The following is a 19,851-nucleotide window of genomic DNA, read 5'->3' as shown; positions in this document are numbered from 1 at the left end:
CGGTGGTGGGAGGGAATGAGAAGCAGGCCCCGCCCCTACCGCCCTTTGCAAATAAAAATCGGGGGGGGGAGGAGGAGCAGGAAGTGGCGGTGCGAGGGCTGCTGCACAGCTAGCAGAGCCGCGGTCCGGACGGCAGCGCGTGCCCCGAGCTCTCCGCCTCCCCCCACCCGCAAGCCCAAGGCAGCTCGAGCCCAGCCCGCGGTCCCAGAAGCAGCGCCGAGAGCAGCCCCAGTAGCAGCGTCATGGCCGGGTGGAACGCCTATATCGACAACCTCATGGCGGACGGGACCTGTCAGGACGCGGCCATCGTGGGCTATAAGGACTCGCCCTCTGTGTGGGCCGCCGTCCCCGGGAAAACCTTCGTCAACATCACGGTATTACGAGGCCTGAGCGGTCCGGGAGAGTGAAGGGGCTTGGCCGTAAGAGGGGGACCCGGGTGGGGGCGGGCGCGGTCTAGAGAGGGCAGCGAAAGGCCGTGACCCGGTGGGAGCGGCGCGAATGGCGACTGCATAGGAGCGGGTCTCTCCGGTGCCCCCTTAGTTGTCCGCCCGGGGCGGCAGCTCCCATGCCGCCCGCCGCCCCGCTTTCCGCGACGGGGCGTTACATCCGGGGCACAGGGCGGGGAGGGGCGCGCCGCCCGGTGCGGCGGGCCACTTCCGCCTCCTCCAGGGCGGGGCGGGCACGCGCCGCAGCTTCAGCCAGGGATTGGGATTGAGAAGGGACTGGGGCACCCTTGGACCCCCGGCTGCACTTCCGGCTCGTCGCTCGCGCCCCTTCCACCATTGTTGCCCCTTCAGAGAGGGGGAGCCCCAGTCGCGTGCCTTGAGTCCCCTGGCCATCTTCTGTGGGATCCGTGCCCCTCCCAACCCCGTTAGAGGGCGAGGCCGCCCCACGCCCTCCCCCCACCCCCAAGTCGGCACGTTGGACTTAACATTCCTGCGAGACCAATCCCGGAAGTCCCCTCGCCCTCCCTTCCCGCCATCCGGCGGGGCCTGGATCAGGGAAACTTTGTGAGAACTTCTAAGACTGCAGAAGTGAAAGAAATAGGGATGACTACTGCTGTCCCCATCACCACCTCCCCTGACCACAGTGCCCGGAAGTGGGGAGGGGGGGACGGAAGTTTGAAAGGGGGAAGGGGATTTCCGGGCGGGAGGGGACCGGATGTGGGGATTTGGGGTGTAAGAGTGGAGGGGGGAATGTTCCCTGGGGTATCTAGAACCGAAAGCAGGTTTGCCGAATGTAGCCCTGGGTCCCCTTCAAAAGTTTTCCAACTTTACCGGAAAGACCCCGGGAAGCTGCTACCTCTTTTGGGGACTTAGATACCTGAACACAAACTCTAGGTTACTTGGAGACCCAGGCGTCCGGGGCCCTTAACAACTCCTGCAGAACCTTTGACCAAATAAGGGCAAAGTTGCTTCTCCTGCTAGCCCGCCCCCTCCCTTCCCCTCTCTGCTTCTGCTTTTCCTGAGGGAGAGTTCTGAGCATCCAGAGGCTCCCCATTCCACTCCATTCCTAACTGACGTGGACCACCTCCAGTTCGTGGGATTGGTTTTCTTAGTGAGTGAGCTCTAAATTCTCGACAAGATTATGTCATCCATCACCACGCTCAGGGGTTGAGAACTGTGAACCTCTAGTGCAGTAACTTCCATTAGATCTAAAAGTACCACAAATTTCATGGATGTGTACCAAATACAATACTTTTCCTTACAGAGGAGTTCTAGCTCCTGAAAAATGGGCAGGTGGGCCCTTGGAAGTGGGAACTTTGTTGTACTGACTTAATGTTCAATTCACCTTGCAGCCAGCTGAGGTTGGTGTCCTGGTTGGCAAAGACCGGTCAAGTTTTTTCGTGAATGGGCTGACACTTGGGGGCCAGAAATGTTCTGTGATCCGGGACTCACTGCTGCAGGACGGGGAATTTACCATGGATCTTCGTACCAAGAGCACTGGCGGAGCCCCCACCTTCAACATTACTGTCACCATGACTGCCAAGAGTGAGTTCTGTATCTTACCCTTTCTTAACTTCAAGATCCCCAACATATTTTCAGTGATCTCTTGGGTTCTTATGTGACTCCAAGTGTGAAGGAAGTTTTAATAGCTTTCTACTCCAAGTCTGCTGGATGCTAGAGTATTGGACAGCCCAACCAGTTTAGTTCCTCATCTTGTAATATGAAGAAGTTAAACTACCTGATCTGTTAACTCCTTCCTGCCTTAAGCCTTTTCAGAGGAGTCTCATGATTTTCTGGGCGGAAATAGAGTATTGGATCTCAAGTCAGTGCTAAATTCTCACCTTTTGAGCTCCTTCATTGATTCTTGGGTGGTGGCAGGCTCATAGTCATTTCTGGCCTGAATGAGTCAATAGTCTCCTGTGGGCCTTTGAACCCTAAATTTCAGTGCGTTCCATATCTGAGTATTTAAGCTTAATTCCCCCACCCCTTTTGAAAAGGCCTTTTGTTTGAGGGTGACTGACAGCCTGCCTGTGTGTGAGAAGGGGGGAGGGGGACTTGGGAGAGATGAGGTTGGATTACAACCCCCTGGGCTGACAGCTGCTGAACAGCTGGGTGGGGGGGGGGTGACACCTGGATCCTAGCTTCCTTTCTCTTTCCTCCAGCGCTAGTCCTGCTGATGGGCAAAGAAGGTGTCCACGGTGGTATGATCAACAAGAAATGTTATGAAATGGCCTCCCACCTGCGACGTGCCCAGTACTGACCTTGTCTCCCTTCCCATCACTCCCCACTGCTTTTGCACCCTTCTCCCTCCCATACACACATACACCATTTTTATTTTGGGGCCATTACCCCACACCCCTTATTGCTGCCAAAACCACATGGGCTAGGGGCTGGGGCTGGATGGACAGACACCTACCCCTACCTGTACCCTTCCTGTGTGTGGTTGGAAACTTTTTTTTGTTTTTTGGGTTTTTTTTTTTTCTGAATAAAAAAAGATTCTAACAAGTTGCTGTGTGGTTTTAGCTGGGTGTCAGGATGGAGACCCAAGTCACCAGGGCTGATTTCCTTTAGAAATTGTAGAAAAATTGATTGATGCGGTAATAGGAATAATCTCTGGTTTCCATGTCCATGAGTATGTGCCTACCTGGCCAGGTTTCCCATCCAAGCCCTTCACAGTAGCATTCATTTCTAGATTGTCCTAAGAATGCTATCTGAGTTGGCAGGTAATGGAAAGAGCCATTCAGACCAGAGAATGGGTCCAGGCCTGTGGGCAAGGCAGTTCCAGTTGAGTCATTCTCATGTGTAGGTGGGGCTCCCACTACCTGCTTTGAGTCACTACAATTGCCTGCTAGGGCTATCCCTGTGATAACAGGTTAGCAGCACCTGGGACTCTCTTGCCCCTTTATAGCCAAAAAAAGTAGTCTCCCACAACAGGAATTATCTATGTGAGAATAATCTCACCCCCTTCTTTAATCCACAAAAACAATTTTATTTACCCAGGAAGTAAAGATTTAGCCCCTCGACACCCCCCTCCAATTCCCGCAAAGGATGGGGTGGAAGAAGTCCTGTTATCCCTCACTCAACATATAAGACCGGGGGAAAGAACAGGGATTGTGCAAATTGGTTGCCGGTGGTGATAGGGAATACAACCATCAGACCAGGATGGTAGATGTGGTAGATGAAGAGGGAGAGGGTGGTGGATCTGCTGAAGACCCAGGAAAAACAACAGGGGCTGAGGCTAAGGAACCAAAGGAGGTGGGGGGTGTAGGGCTAGAACCAAGAAGCGGGGTCCGTTCTGAGGCAGGATGGTCCCTTGGTTCCCCTTCCTCATCACCCTCTTGCCCTTGAGTTTCGTCGTCCTGCTCCTCGTCCCTAGGACCCCTATGAACCAGCTGTTTGCAGATGGGGCAGGTCTTCCGCGTCTGAGTAAGCCAAGGGTCTACACAGCGGCTGTGGTAGGCTGTGGAGAGGAATTAAGATTATGATTAAGCAGTCAGTGCCTGCTGATGGCTGGGGGCACAGGCATAGGCACATAAAATAAGGACCTCACCATGAGCACAGGGGAGTATTCTTAGCTTGTCCCCATCTTCATATTCATCCAGACAGATGACACAGACATCATACTGATCTCCTGGGGGAAAAACAAATCCTTTACTGAAACATGGACTAGGGTCCACAAGACTACCCATTCCTTTTGGGGTGGTCTGAGATGGAGATGAAACATGCAACAATTACTCTCTTTGACTGGAGTTAAAACCACTTAAGACTATGGTAGAATAAGGCCAAGGCAGAAAATGAAGAACAAGCAAAGAGAAGTGGAGGTAAGAGGGGGAGGAGGGTGCAGAAGGGAAGGGGTATATATATGGGTGTGGGGTAGAGTCAGAATGGGAGGAACAGGAAGTGGTGGGGGGAAGGGCTTCTGCTATAGCCTTATATGGGCACTAGAGGCTGTAGGACCTAAAGACCCAGCCCCTCACCTTTTTGAACCTTCTCAAGACTATATCCTCTCTTTCCATTTTTCCTGCTCGTTTCCATTTTCTTCCCCTCATCCAGTATTCCATTTAATGACAGTACCAGGGACAGAATCTCAGGAAACATACATGCAAAGCAGGTGCTCTACCACTGAGTCACATGCCAGGCCTTTCATCTTTGCTTTTTCTCTCCTTTTCTGGCTACTCTGCTCTTCTCTTGTCTTCACAGTATACATGGGTAAAAGAGAAGTAGTATAAGGAGCATCTCATCTACAAGCCATCCTTTCTTGTTCCTTATCTCCTGGGTTCAAATTCTTCCAAAACCTTGGGAAAGGTCCTTTTCCCCTTCCCTCTCACCCTTCCGATAGTCATGGGTAGGAATCTGTTTCAGTTGCTCTTTGGTCAGTCGATTCCTCTGAAGCCGTTTTCGGTGCTGGATACAACGAACCATCTGAGGGAAGGAAAGTATAAATGGTTTAGAAAACATACAAAATATCCGCATCGTCCAACCTCAAATCCAGTCTGGCTTTAAAGGCCTCATTATCGTGCTCCCTGGGCTACTTACCATTACTGCTCCCATAGCCAAAACCAGAAGTCCCACAATTCCCGTGAAAGGGATGAGGTAATAGCCTAAAGGGAAGCTACTGTCTGGGACCAGAAGCACCTGAGCCCTAGGAAAAGAAAAACCAGAAAGATTTAAGGAGCATGAAGAAAAGCAAAGGGACAAAGTCTAAATAAGGCACATGAATAGGGAAAAGGGCGGGAAGAAAGTTAATAGGCTAAATAGTTGGGACACAGGACCATCCTAGGTTGGGATGTGTGGGACTGGGGAGACTGCTCAAAGGGCTGGAGCACATGCAAAACATGTTGGAGGCCTGAGTGTGATCTCAGGCATTGCATGCATGATCTCTCTCTGCAACCCCTACCCCTGCCAAAAAAAGGGAATAGGAAGCAGTGCACATCCTACCCCTTCTCGTAAACAAAGAGGGCACGCAGGTACTCGGAACTCCTCTCCCCAATAAACACAGATGGGATCCAGATCTGTTGCTGGATTTCCTCTGTAACGATCAGAACATTGTATCAAGAACCCAATCTTCCATTCCTAAGATCCTTTAATAATAATCCTGGCATTTGACTTATCCTTGCATCCTCCCCAAAGGATTGGCTCTTAAACTTTCAGCCTCTTCACTCCCCCATCTCAGTCTCAGCATTAACTTAAAATCCAGCTGTGAAGACACTTCAACCTTACCGCTGTTCCACACCATGTTCAGAAGTTCATTGGAATTCACATTATGTACCACAGCCGCACCATACCCAGCCTTCTGAGCATTTAGGACCTAGGGATACAAGGCAGGGAATAAGGAATCATCATGGGCCTTGCCACCCTTTGGTCCTGGTGTTTATTTTACCCTCAGATTCCCTGCTCCCGTTCCATGTTCAGCAACCTTGAGGTCAAAACTGCAGTCATATCTTCGAAGCAGTGCAATGAAGACTGACCCATTGGCTGGGGCTGGGGGGGGTGGGGCAATGGGACTGCAGGCATTGGCTGGGTGAGCCTCCACAAGGAACCCCTAAGGAAGAGAAGCAAACAAGTTGGTTTTCATCTCAAGCTCACTTTCCTCAAGACCCGTCGAGCATTCTGGCTTACAAATATGATACAACTTCTATCCCTCCCTCTGAGCATCCAACCCATGTGATTCTAAAATTCCTGAAGACATAAATTGTAAGTTCCTCCTTATCCTTAGGAGATAACATACCTCCAAGCACACAGAGTAGCCCCTTTAAATACCAGCAAGTGAGCCCTCAAGTCTCATTTTTTGAGGGGTGGTTGGGGCCACACGTGACTTGATCAGAGCTTACTCCTGGTGGGGACTGGGGGACCATATGTGGTGCCAAGAACAAACAGGCAAATACATGATCAAGCACGGTTGACTGAGTACAAGGCAAGTGCTCTACCTGCTGTACTATCTTTCTGGCCCTCAAGACTTCATTTTAGGGCCAAACTTGGCGGTGCTCAGGGGTTACTCCTGGCTCTGCATTCAGAAATCACTCCTGGAGGTGCCGGGGGGATGCTGGGGATTGAACCCAGGTTGGCTGCATGCAAGGGAAGCACTTTACCCACTATACTATGGCTCCACACCCCCCCCCAACTGTTTAAATAAAAAGTATAATGCAGATAATACCAAATCCAATATATGCTATCTTTTCCTATAAAGATCCACAATAAACTAATTTGTAAGTTGGGCACAATAAAGATTTTAAAAAGAATTATTAGAACAACATACTGTAATGAATATGATGTGGTCTCTTTCAAAATAGCTTTATTTGGAGCCTGGAGAGATAATACCAACTGGGTTTGAGCTTCAGCACTGCATATGGTTTTCCCACCCCCACCAGAGTGATTGAGGTATGGTTTTAAAAAAAGCCAACCCCCATAAGCCCCAAAACCAAATAGCCTTATTTATGTTTTAGCGGGCTTACCAGTGAATCTCAGCTAATTGGGCCAGCAGTTTAATGCAAGAGCTGGAAAATACAAAACCATGCTGCTTGGGCCCTGAGCAGTCAGGAGGTCCAAATAAGTTTTAAGAGGCCAGATCAATAGTATTATAGTTAGGCTGCTTGCCCTGCATGGAGCCAGCCTATGTTCCATCCCTAGCACTACCTGGTCCCCCCAAGCCTGGCCAAGAGTGATCCCTGAGAGGAGAACAGAGTTAGGAATAAAGTCCTGAGCATCTCTGATGTGATCCAAAATACAAAAAAAAAAAAGCGCTCTTAATAGTTTGCTTTTTTGTTTTCACTTTTTTTGGCTTTTGGGGTCACACCTGAGTTATCTCTGGCTCTGCACTCAGGAATTACTCCTGGTACTGCTCAGGGGACCATATGGGATGCCAGGGATTGAAGCAGGGCTGGCTGAGTGCAAGGCAAACGCCCTACCCACTGTACTATCCCTCCAGCCCCTCTTGATAATAAATTTTGTGGGGCTGAGGCAATAGCACAGCGGGTAGGGCGTTTGCCTTACACACAGCCGACCCGGGTTCGATTCCCAGCATCCCATATGGTCCCCTGATGGGATGATTCCTGAGTGCAGAGCAGGAGTAACCCCTGTGCATCGCCAGGTGTGACCCAAAAAGAAAAAAAAAAAAATTGGTTCTGAGCCACAAATGGTGCTCAGGAAAGACTCCTGGCAGGGCTCAGGGGAATATATGGGGTGCTGGGGATCGAACCCAGGTAAGCAATGTGCAAAGCAAGCACCCTACCTGCTATCCCACCGCTTCTGTCCAGAAGATTTTAGTGTTTTCTAACCGGATTAAGGGTATCTAAACCTAGTGTCTGTGGAGAAAGGGGACTACTGTAATCAAACATCCCTTTACAATACCTTGCTATCCTACTCCTTGTCCCTGACAACCTCCACATTCAAAGCAAATTAGAAGAATTCTTCCAGTTTCCCATAGACTGGAATTCATTTTCCAGTCACTTTCTCTCAAGTTGTTTCATATTTCGTTCTCCAGCATATACCTACAGAATACACTGCCTTTAATTTTTCGGTTAACCATATCACAACTTACCTGACTATGGCCTTGGCATGTGTCTGACACTGTGATGAAGGATTACATGACTGCTTATCTAATCCAATGTTCACAATAACTGAGCTAATTTCTGTTATTCTATTTTGTATTGGGCTGGTGCGATAGCACAGCGAGTAGGGCGTTTGCCTTGCATGCAGCCGACCCGGGTTCAATTCCTCCGTCCCTCTCAGAGAGCCCAGCAAGCTACTGAGAGTATCCCGTCCACACTGCAGAGCCTGGCCAGCTCCCCGTGGCATATTCGATATGCCAAAGAACAGTAACAAGTCTCACAATGGAGACAGTTACTGGTGCCCGCTCGAGCAAATCGATGAACAACGGGACTACAATGCTATTTTGTATGATAAATAAATCAAGGCTCAGAAAGTGTTGACTTGTACAGGGTAATAAAACCAAAGAGATCATACTGACCTATCCACATCCCTTCATCCTGTCCGTTCCCTCAAAAGGCTTAGGGGGCCGGGTGTACACACTTGGTCTTTTCCCTCTCGGTTCTAAATTCCACTCCTTATGTACGTGCTTTTGCACTCAGTTCCTAAAACGACGCTCCCTAACTCCAGCTTTACTGGACTCCGGGTGCAGGGTACGGTTCCTCAACCCGTACCCCGCACCCGGGGTCGAGGGTTTAGGAAACAAGATAAAAACAGAAGAAAATCACCTGAAGTCCGTCCTGGCTCAAGGCAGCCCCGAAGAGAGCCGGAAGATCTGCAAAGTCCATACTGGCATTGTGGTCCGAGGTCTGCGGACAAACCATTTCTCTTCAGCCTGCAACCTCCCTTCGGCAACCCCCGCCTCCAACCGCCCGCCAACACCCACCGGTCGGCCCCCCAGACTCACCGCTCGAATAAGCCCCCGGATGGGCGCTGCTCCCCACAGCACAGTGGCCACAACCACAGGAAGCGGGAAGGCCGCGGGGTGCATGACAGCGAGAGGAGAGTCTGAGGCCGCGCGCGTCCTAGTTGCAGGAGCGAATCGGAGTTCTGCGCCCTCTCTGCCTCCTCTTCAGGATCCCAGGGGTCCAAGTACCCCCAGGTCCCACTTCCCAGCTACATGGGGGGCCACCGGGAAGGAACTCCGTTCTAGGGAGTGAGGTACCCAACCCGTTCAGTGGGGTTCGTGGAAAAGAGACACCTAAATGTATCCTTTTCTGGCATAGGCATAAAACGGAGAAAGGGGTCGAACGCACAGGGGATGGAAAAACTTCAGGAAGGGTGGGGGAACTGAGAAGGTGGGACTTCCGACCAGGGGGGCTGTCTTCCCAGCCCCTGAAGAGCGCTTCCGGTAAGGTAAATCAGACCGCCTCCGACGCTGGCCGCTGAAGATGGGACTTCCGGTCCTGAAAGGCCGTTCAAAGAACGGGTGAAAGCGGAGGTTGTGCCGAGGCCCCGGGAGACGACCTAGTCGATCCCTTCTTACTGCCCGGAATACTAAAAAGAGCTGGGTTACAAACCTCTCCTCTCGCCGCCGCCGCTACCGCCACGGTGCCCTCAAGTCTCGCGAGAACCCTCAACATTACTCCCACTAGCCGAAATCTTGGCTTCTCTATCGCGAGAGACTTCTGTACTCTGGGTTGTCAAACTCATTTAATCTCGCGAGATCTTCCAACCATTTCTTCTCTAGTTTCCCGCGATTCCAATTTGATAAAAACAGCGCCTACGTTTGGCGTCCTAAACCAGCCACACCTCTTCCCTTTAACTGTTCTTCAAGTTCCGCCTTCTGCTCCGCCTTACTCCCGGTCACCTTTGCGGCTGCACGTCTGCGCCTGCGCGAGCTTCCAGCTGGTGCTAGACCTGAGAGCTAGAGGGGCGTGCGCGCGCGCCCTCGCCCCGTTTGCGCGCGCGGTGTCACCTTGGGCGCGAGCCGGGCCGCGCGCATAGGGGACCGGGACCTGAGGGCCATTGAGAGCGATGGCGGCGACAGCGAGTCCCGGGGCCGGCGGGATGGACGGAAAACCCCGTACCTCCCCTAAGTCCGTCAAGTTCCTGTTTGGGGGCCTGGCCGGGTAAGCTCAGGCCCCAGGAATGGGAAAGGAGGAGGAAGGGACGGGTGCAAGGAAACGGGCCCGGTTCGTCTTTGGATCTTTTTCAGTGAACCGAGCCGAGACGGGATAAACGGGCTCTCTAGCGTATTACAAGGTTCTTGATGGCTGCCAAGATTTCCTTCCCATTGCAAGGCCCCTACTGTTGCATGTAGGGTTATTGCACTGTCCCCTCAGGGCTACCTATGTTTCCTAATCCATTGGCTCCGCTTGAGTTTCTGTATAGGATTTCAGGTTACTGCATGATTTTCGACAACTACATGCAGCCCCAGATCATTAATGTTTCCACCTTCCCTTTTGTCAACCTGCATTTTTGTCAACCTGCAGTCCCAGGTCACTGCTTGACCCCCAAGCAGCTGCTTGGAGCGCTTTCATTGCATGGCCCCTGCTGAGTTACTGAACTTTTAGACCCATTGCGCACAGAGAATCATACACATGAACATCAGTCTTCTGAACAATCACATGGCAGACCCAGCCCTTCTAACACCTTGCTGCTAACTCCAGTGATCATTGGTGGATTTGGATTGCTCCTATTGACCACGCTCCCCTCATCCCCAGGATGGGAGCTACAGTTTTTGTGCAGCCTCTGGACCTGGTGAAGAACCGGATGCAGCTGAGCGGGGAAGGGGCCAAGACCCGAGAATACAAAACCAGCTTCCATGCCCTTACCAGCATCCTGAAGACAGAAGGACTAAAGGGCATTTACACTGGGTATTGGGATCACAGGAAGTAGGGGTAGGTTGTGGGATGGTAACTCCATATCTTGGCCTGATGTACTGATCCCTTCTTTCTCAGGCTATCAGCTGGCCTCCTCCGCCAGGCCACCTACACAACTACTCGCCTTGGCATCTATACTGTGCTGTTTGAGCGCCTGACTGGGGCTGACGGTACACCTCCTGGCTTCCTGCTTAAGGCCCTGATTGGCATGACAGCAGGTGCAACTGGTGCCTTTGTAGGAACACCAGCTGAGGTGGCTCTTATCCGCATGACTGCCGACGGCCGGTGAGTTCCAGGTCTGAGCCTGCCCCCACAGCCCCGTTCCCTGAAATCTAGAATAAAAAAACTGACTTCTTTTTGTTGGGCAGTTGTACGTGTCAGTGCTCAAGGACTGCTGCCAGTGTAGCTCGGGGTTTCTCCCAGCAATGCTGAGGAACCGTGTGGTACTAGGACTCACCTAGGCCTCTTACCTTCAAAGCATGCTCTCCAGTCATTGTGTCTCTTCCCTGGCCCAGGACTCATTTCTTCCTAATCTAGAGCAGAGCATCTGCCTGTTCCAGCCTCCCTTTCTTTGCCCCTACAGGGCAGGGTTTTCTATCCCAAGTTTGTCATCTCCTTCCTACCTTTTCACCAGACTTCCACCTGACCAGCGCCGTGGCTACAAAAATGTTTTTAACGCCTTGATTAGAATCGCCCAGGAAGAGGGGGTCCCTACACTGTGGAGGGTGAGTAAAGGGGTAGAGACTTGGGGGCATGGAGTTAGGTCATGAGCATTTCTGACTCTTTTCTCTCACCCCAGGGCTGTATTCCTACCATGGCACGGGCTGTTGTGGTCAATGCCGCCCAACTTGCTTCCTACTCCCAATCCAAACAGTTCTTACTGGACTCAGGTGAGATCCAGAGCTAGGCGCTCTGCTCCTCAGCTTCTAGCTTGGCCTGTGCCAGCCCTGAGCTGACTGCCATCCCCTGCTTGCCCTCCCTCAGGCTACTTCTCTGACAATATCCTTTGCCACTTCTGTGCCAGCATGATCAGTGGCCTGGTCACCACTGCCGCCTCCATGCCTGTGGACATTGTCAAAACTCGGTAAGTGAGCAACTGAGGGCCTGGAGAGGTGGGGGAGAGCACCAGTGGCGTCATTCATGACCCTTCCATCTCCCCCTCAGGATCCAGAACATGCGAATGATTGATGGGAAGCCAGAATACAAGAACGGGCTGGTGAGAAGTTGGGCTGGGGGCTTGGGCTGGAGGTCTGGATGTTCTGGAAGGGCCGTGAGGGTAACTGGTGAGAGGGAGATGGCCTTAGGCCAAGTCCTAGCCCCAGCATCCTGCCTGCCTATCTAGGATGTGCTGATGAAGGTCGTCCGCTATGAGGGCTTCTTCAGCCTGTGGAAGGGCTTTACACCGTACTATGCTCGCCTGGGTCCCCACACCGTCCTCACCTTCATCTTCTTGGAGCAGATGAACAAGGCCTACAAGCGTCTCTTCCTCAGTGGCTGACATGGGTGAGGGTTTGGAGCTGGGGTGTCGGAGCTCCCACTCACCTACTGCTCCTACAGTCAGTGTGCCCCTGGGGGGCCTGGACTCTGCTGCCCTGGGCCCCTCTATTTATTCCCTCCACTGTGTGGCTCCCTCCTCCACAGTAAAGGACTTTGATCTGTCCTGTCCTTGCTCCAGCTTGCCCTGCTTAACCTGTCCTCCGTCTCTCTGTCCCCGGCTGTGCCTTGGTGGCGGGGGGAGCTGGGAAATGAGGATTTCTGGCCTCTTCTTGGTGTTAGCTTCAAGGCATCTAGGACAGCAGAAGATCACCGTTCTCAGTGGGAAACCAAGGCCACGCTGAGGGCACTGGAGAGGACAGAAGCTCTCCAATTGGTCTGAAGGTCTGCAGCAGGAAAATGTGACCTTCCTCTACCTCACTGAAGACGTAATCAATAAATTGGGTTGATACTACCCCCAAATTTGGAGACTGGAGGGAGGGTCAGTAGGGGGAGGTGATTGGACAAAAGGGCCAGTGCCCCTGCAGAACGGGAAATGGAATTTTCAAGAAAAAAATTGTTAAACAAAAAGCACCCAGGGGTTGAAGAGAGTATAGTAGGTAAGGTGCTTGCTTTGCACATGGCTGAACTGGATTCAGTCCCTGGTGCCCCATATGGCCCCCCGAGCCCTGCCAGGAGTGATCCCTTAGCACCTCTAGGGATGGCCAGAAACCAAAAAGCACCCTCCAATTTTATGCAAATAACTGTGTAAGTCAGTCCTGTAGTAGCTGAGGGGTTGAGGAAATCCAACACTCCAGGCACCAGTGCTGTCTCCCAGCCCCTCACTCAGGGATGCAACAGATGCACAAGTCTAAGCAGTTTCATATAATTCCCAAGAAAAGCTTTTGGGGTTTGGTGACTGCTTTTGTAGCCCAAAATAGAATAAAGAGCCTCTGAGAGGAGAAGACTGTGACTGTCTAGCGGGGGTGGGGCAAGGGGGTGTTTCAGGGCTTTCAGGATTTAGGGTGGAGGTAATCAGGTTCTCCAAACATAGAGACTTAAGAAAGACTTAAGGCAGTGGCCAGTACCCCAGGCGAGGAAGAATAACAGTCTTGTCCATTTTTTTTAGAGGGGAGGCATGTTCTTCCCAGGCTCTTCTTGAGGCTTGGGAAGGTCAGTTAAAAGGAGGGCTGGTAGTTAGAAGCTTAAGGGCTTCGTGCCAGGTCAGGGATAGGCAGGCAGCAGGTGGGAGCTCCCATGGGCAGAACCTCCGTAGAAGAGGACTCAGCAGTCTGGCGCCCCATCTGGGCGCTCTGCCTCTTAACCTTTTATGCACATGCTGGCCTGGACCAGAGTGGCTCCTTTGAAACTCCTGAGACCTGTGCCTTGTCTATTAGGAGTTCTAAGTCCAGAGGAGAAGCTGACACACAAGCAGCCAGGAAGGTGGGGATATTGTCGATGACTTGAGTACCTGGCCTGGTGTGGGAGAGGAGAGACCTGTCACATTAGCAGTTTACTGGTCAGAGAACGGGGTCTGGGAAGTATTTGTCAGGAACGATAAAGCTGACAGATGGAGTCAAGCGCCTTGACAGGAATCCTTGATTGCCAGGCAGCTCAAAAGTGTGTCCTCAAACCGAAGTGGTAGTGCACTTACCTTGCATAGAGCCGACCTGGGTTTGATCCCTGGCACCACATATGATTCCCCAACCCCTGCCAGGAGTGAGCCCTGAGCACTTGCAGGTGTAGCTCAGAATACAGAAAAGAGTTTGTCCTCTCATCAGGCAAGAATTCAAAATCAAAGAGAAATATAGTCAGGTTTTCAGATTTAATAGATTGCTCTGGCATCATCTGGAGCAGGGGTCTCCTGGAGCCAGAAAAGCTCAGCCTTCATTCCCATTCTCTGGGTGCCAGGCCTTATATGGATTGGAAGCAAAACTGGATCTAAGAAAGCCCCACCCAGAGAATAGTAAGAATGGTTGCACCAGCGGAGCATAAGGAGTGGGTTCCCTTTACCTAGTTGTGTTGTTTTTTGTTTTTTTTTTTGCTTTTTGGGTCACACCTGGTGATGCACAGGGGTTACTCCTGGCTCTGCACTCAGGAATTACTCCTGGCGGTGCTCAGGGGACCATATGGGATTCTGGGATTTGAACCCGGGTCGGCCGCATGCAAAGCAAACGCCCTACCCGCTGTGCTATCGCTCCAGCCCCCCCCCCCACCCTTACCTAGTTTTGAGAGCAGAAAATAACCAGAGGCAATTAGGTAAAATGTACCAAGATGGCACATACTGACAGACCATGTCCTGTTGACCTGGGCTGTTCAGGAGCGCTGCATTTCTGGGGCTGCTGGGGTAAGTAGATACCACCTCCATTCCTGGTACTGCAAGGCTGTGAGCAAGAAGGCCTGAAAACCCAATAAGCGCCAGAAAGTCTTACTAAATTAGAATTGATGCTTGGGGTAGCCTAGTATATGCTCATTTGGGGGTGTGGAGATGTGGTGGGAGAGGCACCCCAGGCAGGAGAAGTGCAAGCAAGTTTAGTGAGCAATGCTAGAGTCGAGTGAGAATGCTAGTGACAAGTACCCGAACCACTCCTAAAAAAGTAAAAATTTTTGTAATGGCTTCATTATACAAATAATATATCACAGTGGAAGACTAGACACGCTAAGCAGTGGAAAAGATCAGACCATCCATATTTATTTATACTACCCAGAGACAGTTGGCCAGAATCTTGGTAAATCTCACTATGTTTTCTGTAATAGCATAGGTACGTGGGGTATCCATGTTCCTTCTTGCTAGTTCCTGTTTCCTAAAGCTGATCCCCAAAGTTAGGATAAGCACCTGATGATGTAGGAAATTGTCCTCATTACCCATCTCAAAGCAACATAGGAAACTTGGTTCTTTGATCTGTGCAATTTCATTCTCATAACCCTCACAATTTGTTGGGACAGGTGATGTGAAGTGAAGATATTCAATAGTAAGAAGTAATCAAGGGTTGAAGAGATACAGTACAGTGGGTAAGGCACTTGCCTTGCATGTGTCTGACCTGGGCTCAATTCCCAGCACCACATATTATCCTTAATCACAGAGCCAAACTGCCTGAGCAAATCTGGGTGTGGCCCAAAAGAAAGAAGAAAAAAAGAATAACGACCTTCTCTGACTCTTGTTTCTTACCCACCATCCCCCTAGCTAGTTCCCAATAGGAAGACCTTTGTCACATTCTCCACCATCAGAGGCTGTGGCCAGAGTATCTAACACCCACTGTACCCAGTAAGTCATGGCCACGGCCTACACTCAAGGCTGAGGGTCTCCGTCCTGCTACCAGAGGTCCCACACGCCCACTAGACCGTATCCACAGAAAGAGGCTGGAGCGGAAAATGGGAAGTGGCTCTCGAAGGAAGAGCAGCCAGGCCTGGGGCACGGGCACTTGCCTTTCCCTCTGGAGCTCCAGATGTGTAGTATATGTGGATGTGGTCAGGGCAATTGACTGACTGAAGTCTAGGGCCTGTAGTTTCACATGCCGAGTCCAAACCAGCAGCAGAATGAGGATTACAGAGGCAAACAGAAGCCAAAGGAGACCCAGAATATAGAAGCCCATGGGAAGGAGACAGCAAACTTCTGAGTTGAGAAAAGGGTAATTTCTAGAGTAATCCAAAGTTCCTTCAGCTATCCCACGTACATTTGAGAAATTGATAAGTTCAAAGAGAAGTGTTGTGGTAGATTCTAAGGTGGTAGGGAGCGAGGTGGGTTTGGTGGTTGAGAATGTGGTTAATTCTGAGGTGACCTGGGTTGTACTAGATGCTAAAGTAGTTGGACTTGTGGTTTCTGGACTGGTTTGGGTTGTGGATTCTGGGGTGGTGTGGGTTGTTTTGGGCTTGGAGGTGGTATGGGTTGTGGTGGGCTTGGGGATGGTAAGGGTTGTAGTGGGCTTGGGGGTGGTATGGGTTGTGGTGGGCTTGAGGGTGGTATGGGTTGTGGTGGGCTTGGGGGTGGTATGTGTTGTGGTGGTCCTGGGGGTGGTATGGGTTGTGGTGGTCCTGGGGGTGGTATGAATTATGGTGGGCCTGGGGGTGGTGCTGGTTGTGATGGACTCAGGGGGTGTGTGTGTTGTGGTGGGTCCCGGGGTGCTGTGTGCTGTAGATTCAGGGGTGGTATGGGTTGTGGTGGGTCCCAGTGTGGTTTTGGGGATGGTGGGTTCAGAGATGGTGTGCATTGGGGTGGGTTTGAGGGTGGTTTGGATTATGGTGGGTTCACTAGTATCTTTTTGAGTTTGGGAAACTATAGTGGATTCTGTGGTTATTGGGAATGTGGTCTGATTCTCAGTAAATTCTGGGATTGAAGGCATGTGGCGCATTAGTCTGTGTAGAGAAGCAGTTGATGCGGAATGGAGTAAGCCCAAATGGGTTGTTTGGGCTTTGGTATTGGTGGAGAACCTGACCACAGCCCTTGTCACAGGTACCTTAGCTGTTCCATCGTTCTCTTCATAGTTATCATAGTCGTCTTCATCATCCCCATCACCAAGGGTGGGACAGCCCTTCCCTGGGAATGTGTAGACTGGAACTTTGGCCAAATTAACACATTGCACGCTTCTCACATTAGGGGTCATAGCCTTGACATCCACACCCTCCTTCCATAAGTAAACATTATTGGCATTGTCCTTCAGCCAGCGACTGAAATAGAGGATTTCACAGTCACAGTACCAGGGGTTGCTATGGAGAAAAGCAAAAGGCAGAAGGAGGTGCCCAAAGAAGCCTTTTGGTATTGTGCGCAGCCAGTTCCCTTGGAGGTAGAGTGTGTCGAGTTGCCCCAGCCCATCCAGGAGCCCAGGGGGCAGCTCTCCCAACTTATTGTCAGCCAAGTTGAGCTTCTTCAGGTTGGCTGTGGGCACCAGGAGCCCAGGTGGTAGAGTCTTCAATTTATTGCCACGCAGGTAGAGCTCGTGGAGTTGGCTCAGGCCTTCCAGGGCCCCAGGAGACAACAAGGCCAGCTGGTTGAAGGAGACATCCAGGGTTGTGAGTGCCGGCAGAGATCGTCCAAGTGGGGGTAGGCTTTTCAGCTTATTGTGGGATATATCCAGGGTCTCCAGCTGTGGCAGCGTCCCGTCAGTCTGCAGACTGGCCAGCTGACTGTCACCCAAGTGCAATTGGGAAAGGCGAGTCAGTTGCACCACAGAAGCCAAGGAGAAAGTGCCCAGGGGGTTCTCACCCAGGCGGAGGATGGCTGTGTCTGCTGCCAGGCCTGAAGGCACTGCCTTCAGCCCCCGCTTCTCACAGTTTGTTTCTATCTGGTTGGCCACTTCAGAGACCTCACAGATGGATTGGGAAGGGCTTGGCAGCAGGAGCAACAAGAAGAGAAGAGGCATGGGGACCTGTGGGTGAGGGGAGTTTGAGTGAATACCCTACAGCTGGCCGGAATTGTTTTCCTGGCCCCAAGCCCCAGCTGCAGCCCCCAGGATTCCGTCCTCTCCCAGACCTCCCATCCCGTCCATGCCTTTCCTCTGCTGTCCCTCCACCCCCCCACCCACCACCCCCCATTCCCCATCTTAAACACACTGCTGGCTCCTAAGCCACTTGCCTCTTACCCCTGCTCCTTCCCCAGCGCCAGGCCCCGGCTTACAGGCAGGCAGCAAAACCTCCGAGAACACAGCTTCATCCAGGGTGGCAGGGTCCTTCTCCCTTCCAGCTCCATGGAGGGTCTGATCAAGGACAGGAAGGGGACAGGCATGGGGAGGAAATGCCAGTCTGATAGGGGCTCCTATGACTCTAGCAACAGGGTCTCTCCAGGACATGGGTCTTTATCATCTCCTTCCACAACCTTCCCCAAACCTCCCTCTGGCTGTCCTCTCTCCCACTTTCCTTCTACACTGGGGAGATTGGGAGAGGACCACAACCACCACCCTCACCCAACTTTTATAAACCTCTCCAGCTGCCACTCTCACTTCCCCTTCAGAGCTACATTCTTAGAGTTGCTAAATTTAACCCTCGTATGCCTCCCTGCCTGCCTTCTCATTCCACCTCTCCCCTGACTCAGTGTTTACACAGACCCCACAGCGGCCCCCCCCAAGTCCTCAGCTCTGCTGACCACACCTTCATGATGACCTTCCATGTTTTCCATAACCTGCATAGCCATGGCCACAAACAACTCCAACTTTTACTCTAGATCTTTTATTTTCCTTTGCCAAGATTCTTTTCTCAGAAGCCAGAGAGTTAGTACAGCTGGGAGGGTGCTTACCTTGCACGGCTGACCTGGTTTAATCCTTGGCAACTCGTATGATCCCCAGAGTACTGCCAGAAGTGATCCCTAGCATCACTGGGTGTGCCCCCCTCCAAGTCCCCGCCAAAAAGATTTCCTTCTCATTCTGTATCCCTTTCTGCCTAACACCTAACTCTTGCTTACCTGGAAAATCCCAGCTCATAATTTATTCCTCTGAAAAATGTTTTGATCTTCCCCAAACCAGATTAGGTGCTGATTTCAAAACATCAACAGGGGGCTGGAAAGATCGCTACAGAGGATAAGGTCCTTGCCTTGCACATGGCTGACCTATGTTCAGACTCCAGCATCCCTCATGGTCCTCAAGCCTGCTAGTAGTGATCCCTGAGTGCAGAGCCAGGAGTAAGTACTGAACGAAGTATGGCTCAAAACCAAAAACAAGAAAGGAAAGGCAGCCACATGTCTGTCGGTCTGTTGTTCCTCTGATGACAAAAATGTCTCCCAAAAGGGAGACTATATAACCATGTGAGCTTTCTCCAATTATCTGCTTACCACTGGTGACTGGGAAAAGCAGAGATATTTGAATCAAATGCAGTTAACCTGTACACTTTTTTTTTTTTTCATTTTGGAGCATACTCAGTGTTACTCAGGGGTTACCCCTGGCTCTGCACTCAGGGATTACTCCTGGCGGTACTCAGGGGACCATATGGGATGCTGGGGATCAATCCTGGGTCTGCCGTGTGCAAGGCAAATACCCTCCCCACTAGTATCACTCCAGCCCAACCTGTACACTTTTTTAGTTGTAAACAGAAAATGTCCCTTTGGCAGGATGGGGGCAGATGGTGGAGGTTGGGGCCATACCTGGTGATGCTCAAGGTTGTTTTTTTTATTTTTCTTCCTGTTTTGGCTCACATTTAGTGGTGCTCAGGGCTTATTCCTGGCTCTGTATTCAGGAATCATTCCTGGCAGGGCTCAGGGTGTCAGGGATCAAACCCAGGTCAGCCACGTGCAAGTCAAGCACACTATTATTCTCTGCAGCCCCTCAGGGGCTATTCTTGGCTCTGGACTCAGGGTTTACTTCTGACGGTCCTTAGGAACAATATGGGTATCCAGGGATTGAATTAGGGTTGGCCGCATTTAAGACAAACTCATTAACTCCTCTACTATCTCTTCAGCCCAGAAAATGTTTTAATTTAGGCTCACAAGAAATTTTATGAAAAATACATTAGCTAGGATCAGACCAAAAGAACAGAGTGAGGCATTTGCCAAACATGTGGCAGCAGTTGTCACCCTGGCACCACAGGTGGTCCCCCAAGCACCACACAGTCTCTGAGTACCACCAGGTGTGCCCCACCCCAAATAAAAATACAGTGGCTTAGGACACCTGCCTGGCAAGAATATAGTCACAAGTTCAAAT

The 19,851-nt window shown here is 51.3% G+C and overlaps 4 protein-coding genes across 7 annotated transcripts; 2 read left to right on the top strand and 2 right to left on the bottom strand.

The window, feature by feature from the left end:
- Positions 1-58: 58 nt before the first annotated feature.
- PFN1 (profilin 1) lies at positions 59-2,967 on the top strand. Its single transcript, XM_004604932.2, has 3 exons — positions 59-374; positions 1,799-1,991; positions 2,609-2,967. The coding sequence occupies exons 1-3, from the start codon at positions 243-245 to the stop codon at positions 2,704-2,706; spliced, it is 423 nt and encodes a 140-aa protein (XP_004604989.1). The 5' UTR covers positions 59-242; the 3' UTR covers positions 2,707-2,967.
- A 422-nt stretch (positions 2,968-3,389) lies between these two features.
- RNF167 (ring finger protein 167) lies at positions 3,390-9,675 on the bottom strand. 4 transcript variants are annotated; one of them, XM_055131626.1, is made up of 10 exons: positions 9,452-9,675; positions 8,839-9,337; positions 8,660-8,740; positions 5,827-5,988; positions 5,667-5,754; positions 5,385-5,475; positions 4,983-5,088; positions 4,775-4,868; positions 3,997-4,077; positions 3,390-3,906 (listed from the first exon to the last, which is right to left on the bottom strand). In XM_055131626.1, the coding sequence occupies exons 2-10, from the start codon at positions 8,920-8,922 to the stop codon at positions 3,599-3,601; spliced, it is 1,095 nt and encodes a 364-aa protein (XP_054987601.1). In that variant the 5' UTR covers positions 8,923-9,337; positions 9,452-9,675; the 3' UTR covers positions 3,390-3,598. The 4 variants fall into 4 exon arrangements, with proteins under 4 accessions (XP_054987601.1, XP_054987600.1, XP_012787383.1 ...); XM_055131625.1 differs by having other exon boundaries at positions 8,839-9,675; XM_012931929.2 differs by having other exon boundaries at positions 3,391-3,906; positions 5,863-5,988; positions 8,839-9,673.
- An 86-nt stretch (positions 9,676-9,761) lies between these two features.
- SLC25A11 (solute carrier family 25 member 11) lies at positions 9,762-12,421 on the top strand. Its single transcript, XM_004604929.2, has 8 exons — positions 9,762-10,003; positions 10,598-10,750; positions 10,835-11,041; positions 11,391-11,481; positions 11,556-11,646; positions 11,741-11,840; positions 11,921-11,972; positions 12,099-12,421. Exons 1-8 carry the CDS (start codon positions 9,909-9,911, stop codon positions 12,252-12,254), a joined length of 945 nt encoding a protein of 314 aa, XP_004604986.1. The 5' UTR covers positions 9,762-9,908; the 3' UTR covers positions 12,255-12,421.
- Positions 12,422-12,564: 143 nt separating this feature from the next.
- On the bottom strand, positions 12,565-19,820 carry GP1BA (glycoprotein Ib platelet subunit alpha). The gene has a single exon (XM_055131624.1). It carries the CDS (start codon positions 17,584-17,586, stop codon positions 15,454-15,456), a length of 2,133 nt encoding a protein of 710 aa, XP_054987599.1. The 5' UTR covers positions 17,587-19,820; the 3' UTR covers positions 12,565-15,453.
- Between the last annotated feature and the right edge of the window lie 31 nt (positions 19,821-19,851).

Source organism: Sorex araneus, chromosome 3 (genome assembly GCF_027595985.1).
Source record: "Sorex araneus isolate mSorAra2 chromosome 3, mSorAra2.pri, whole genome shotgun sequence".
NCBI classification, from domain to species: Eukaryota; Metazoa; Chordata; class Mammalia; order Eulipotyphla; family Soricidae; genus Sorex; species Sorex araneus.
Note: the sequence above shows the minus strand (reverse complement) of the source record. Positions and strands in the feature narration are given on the sequence as shown.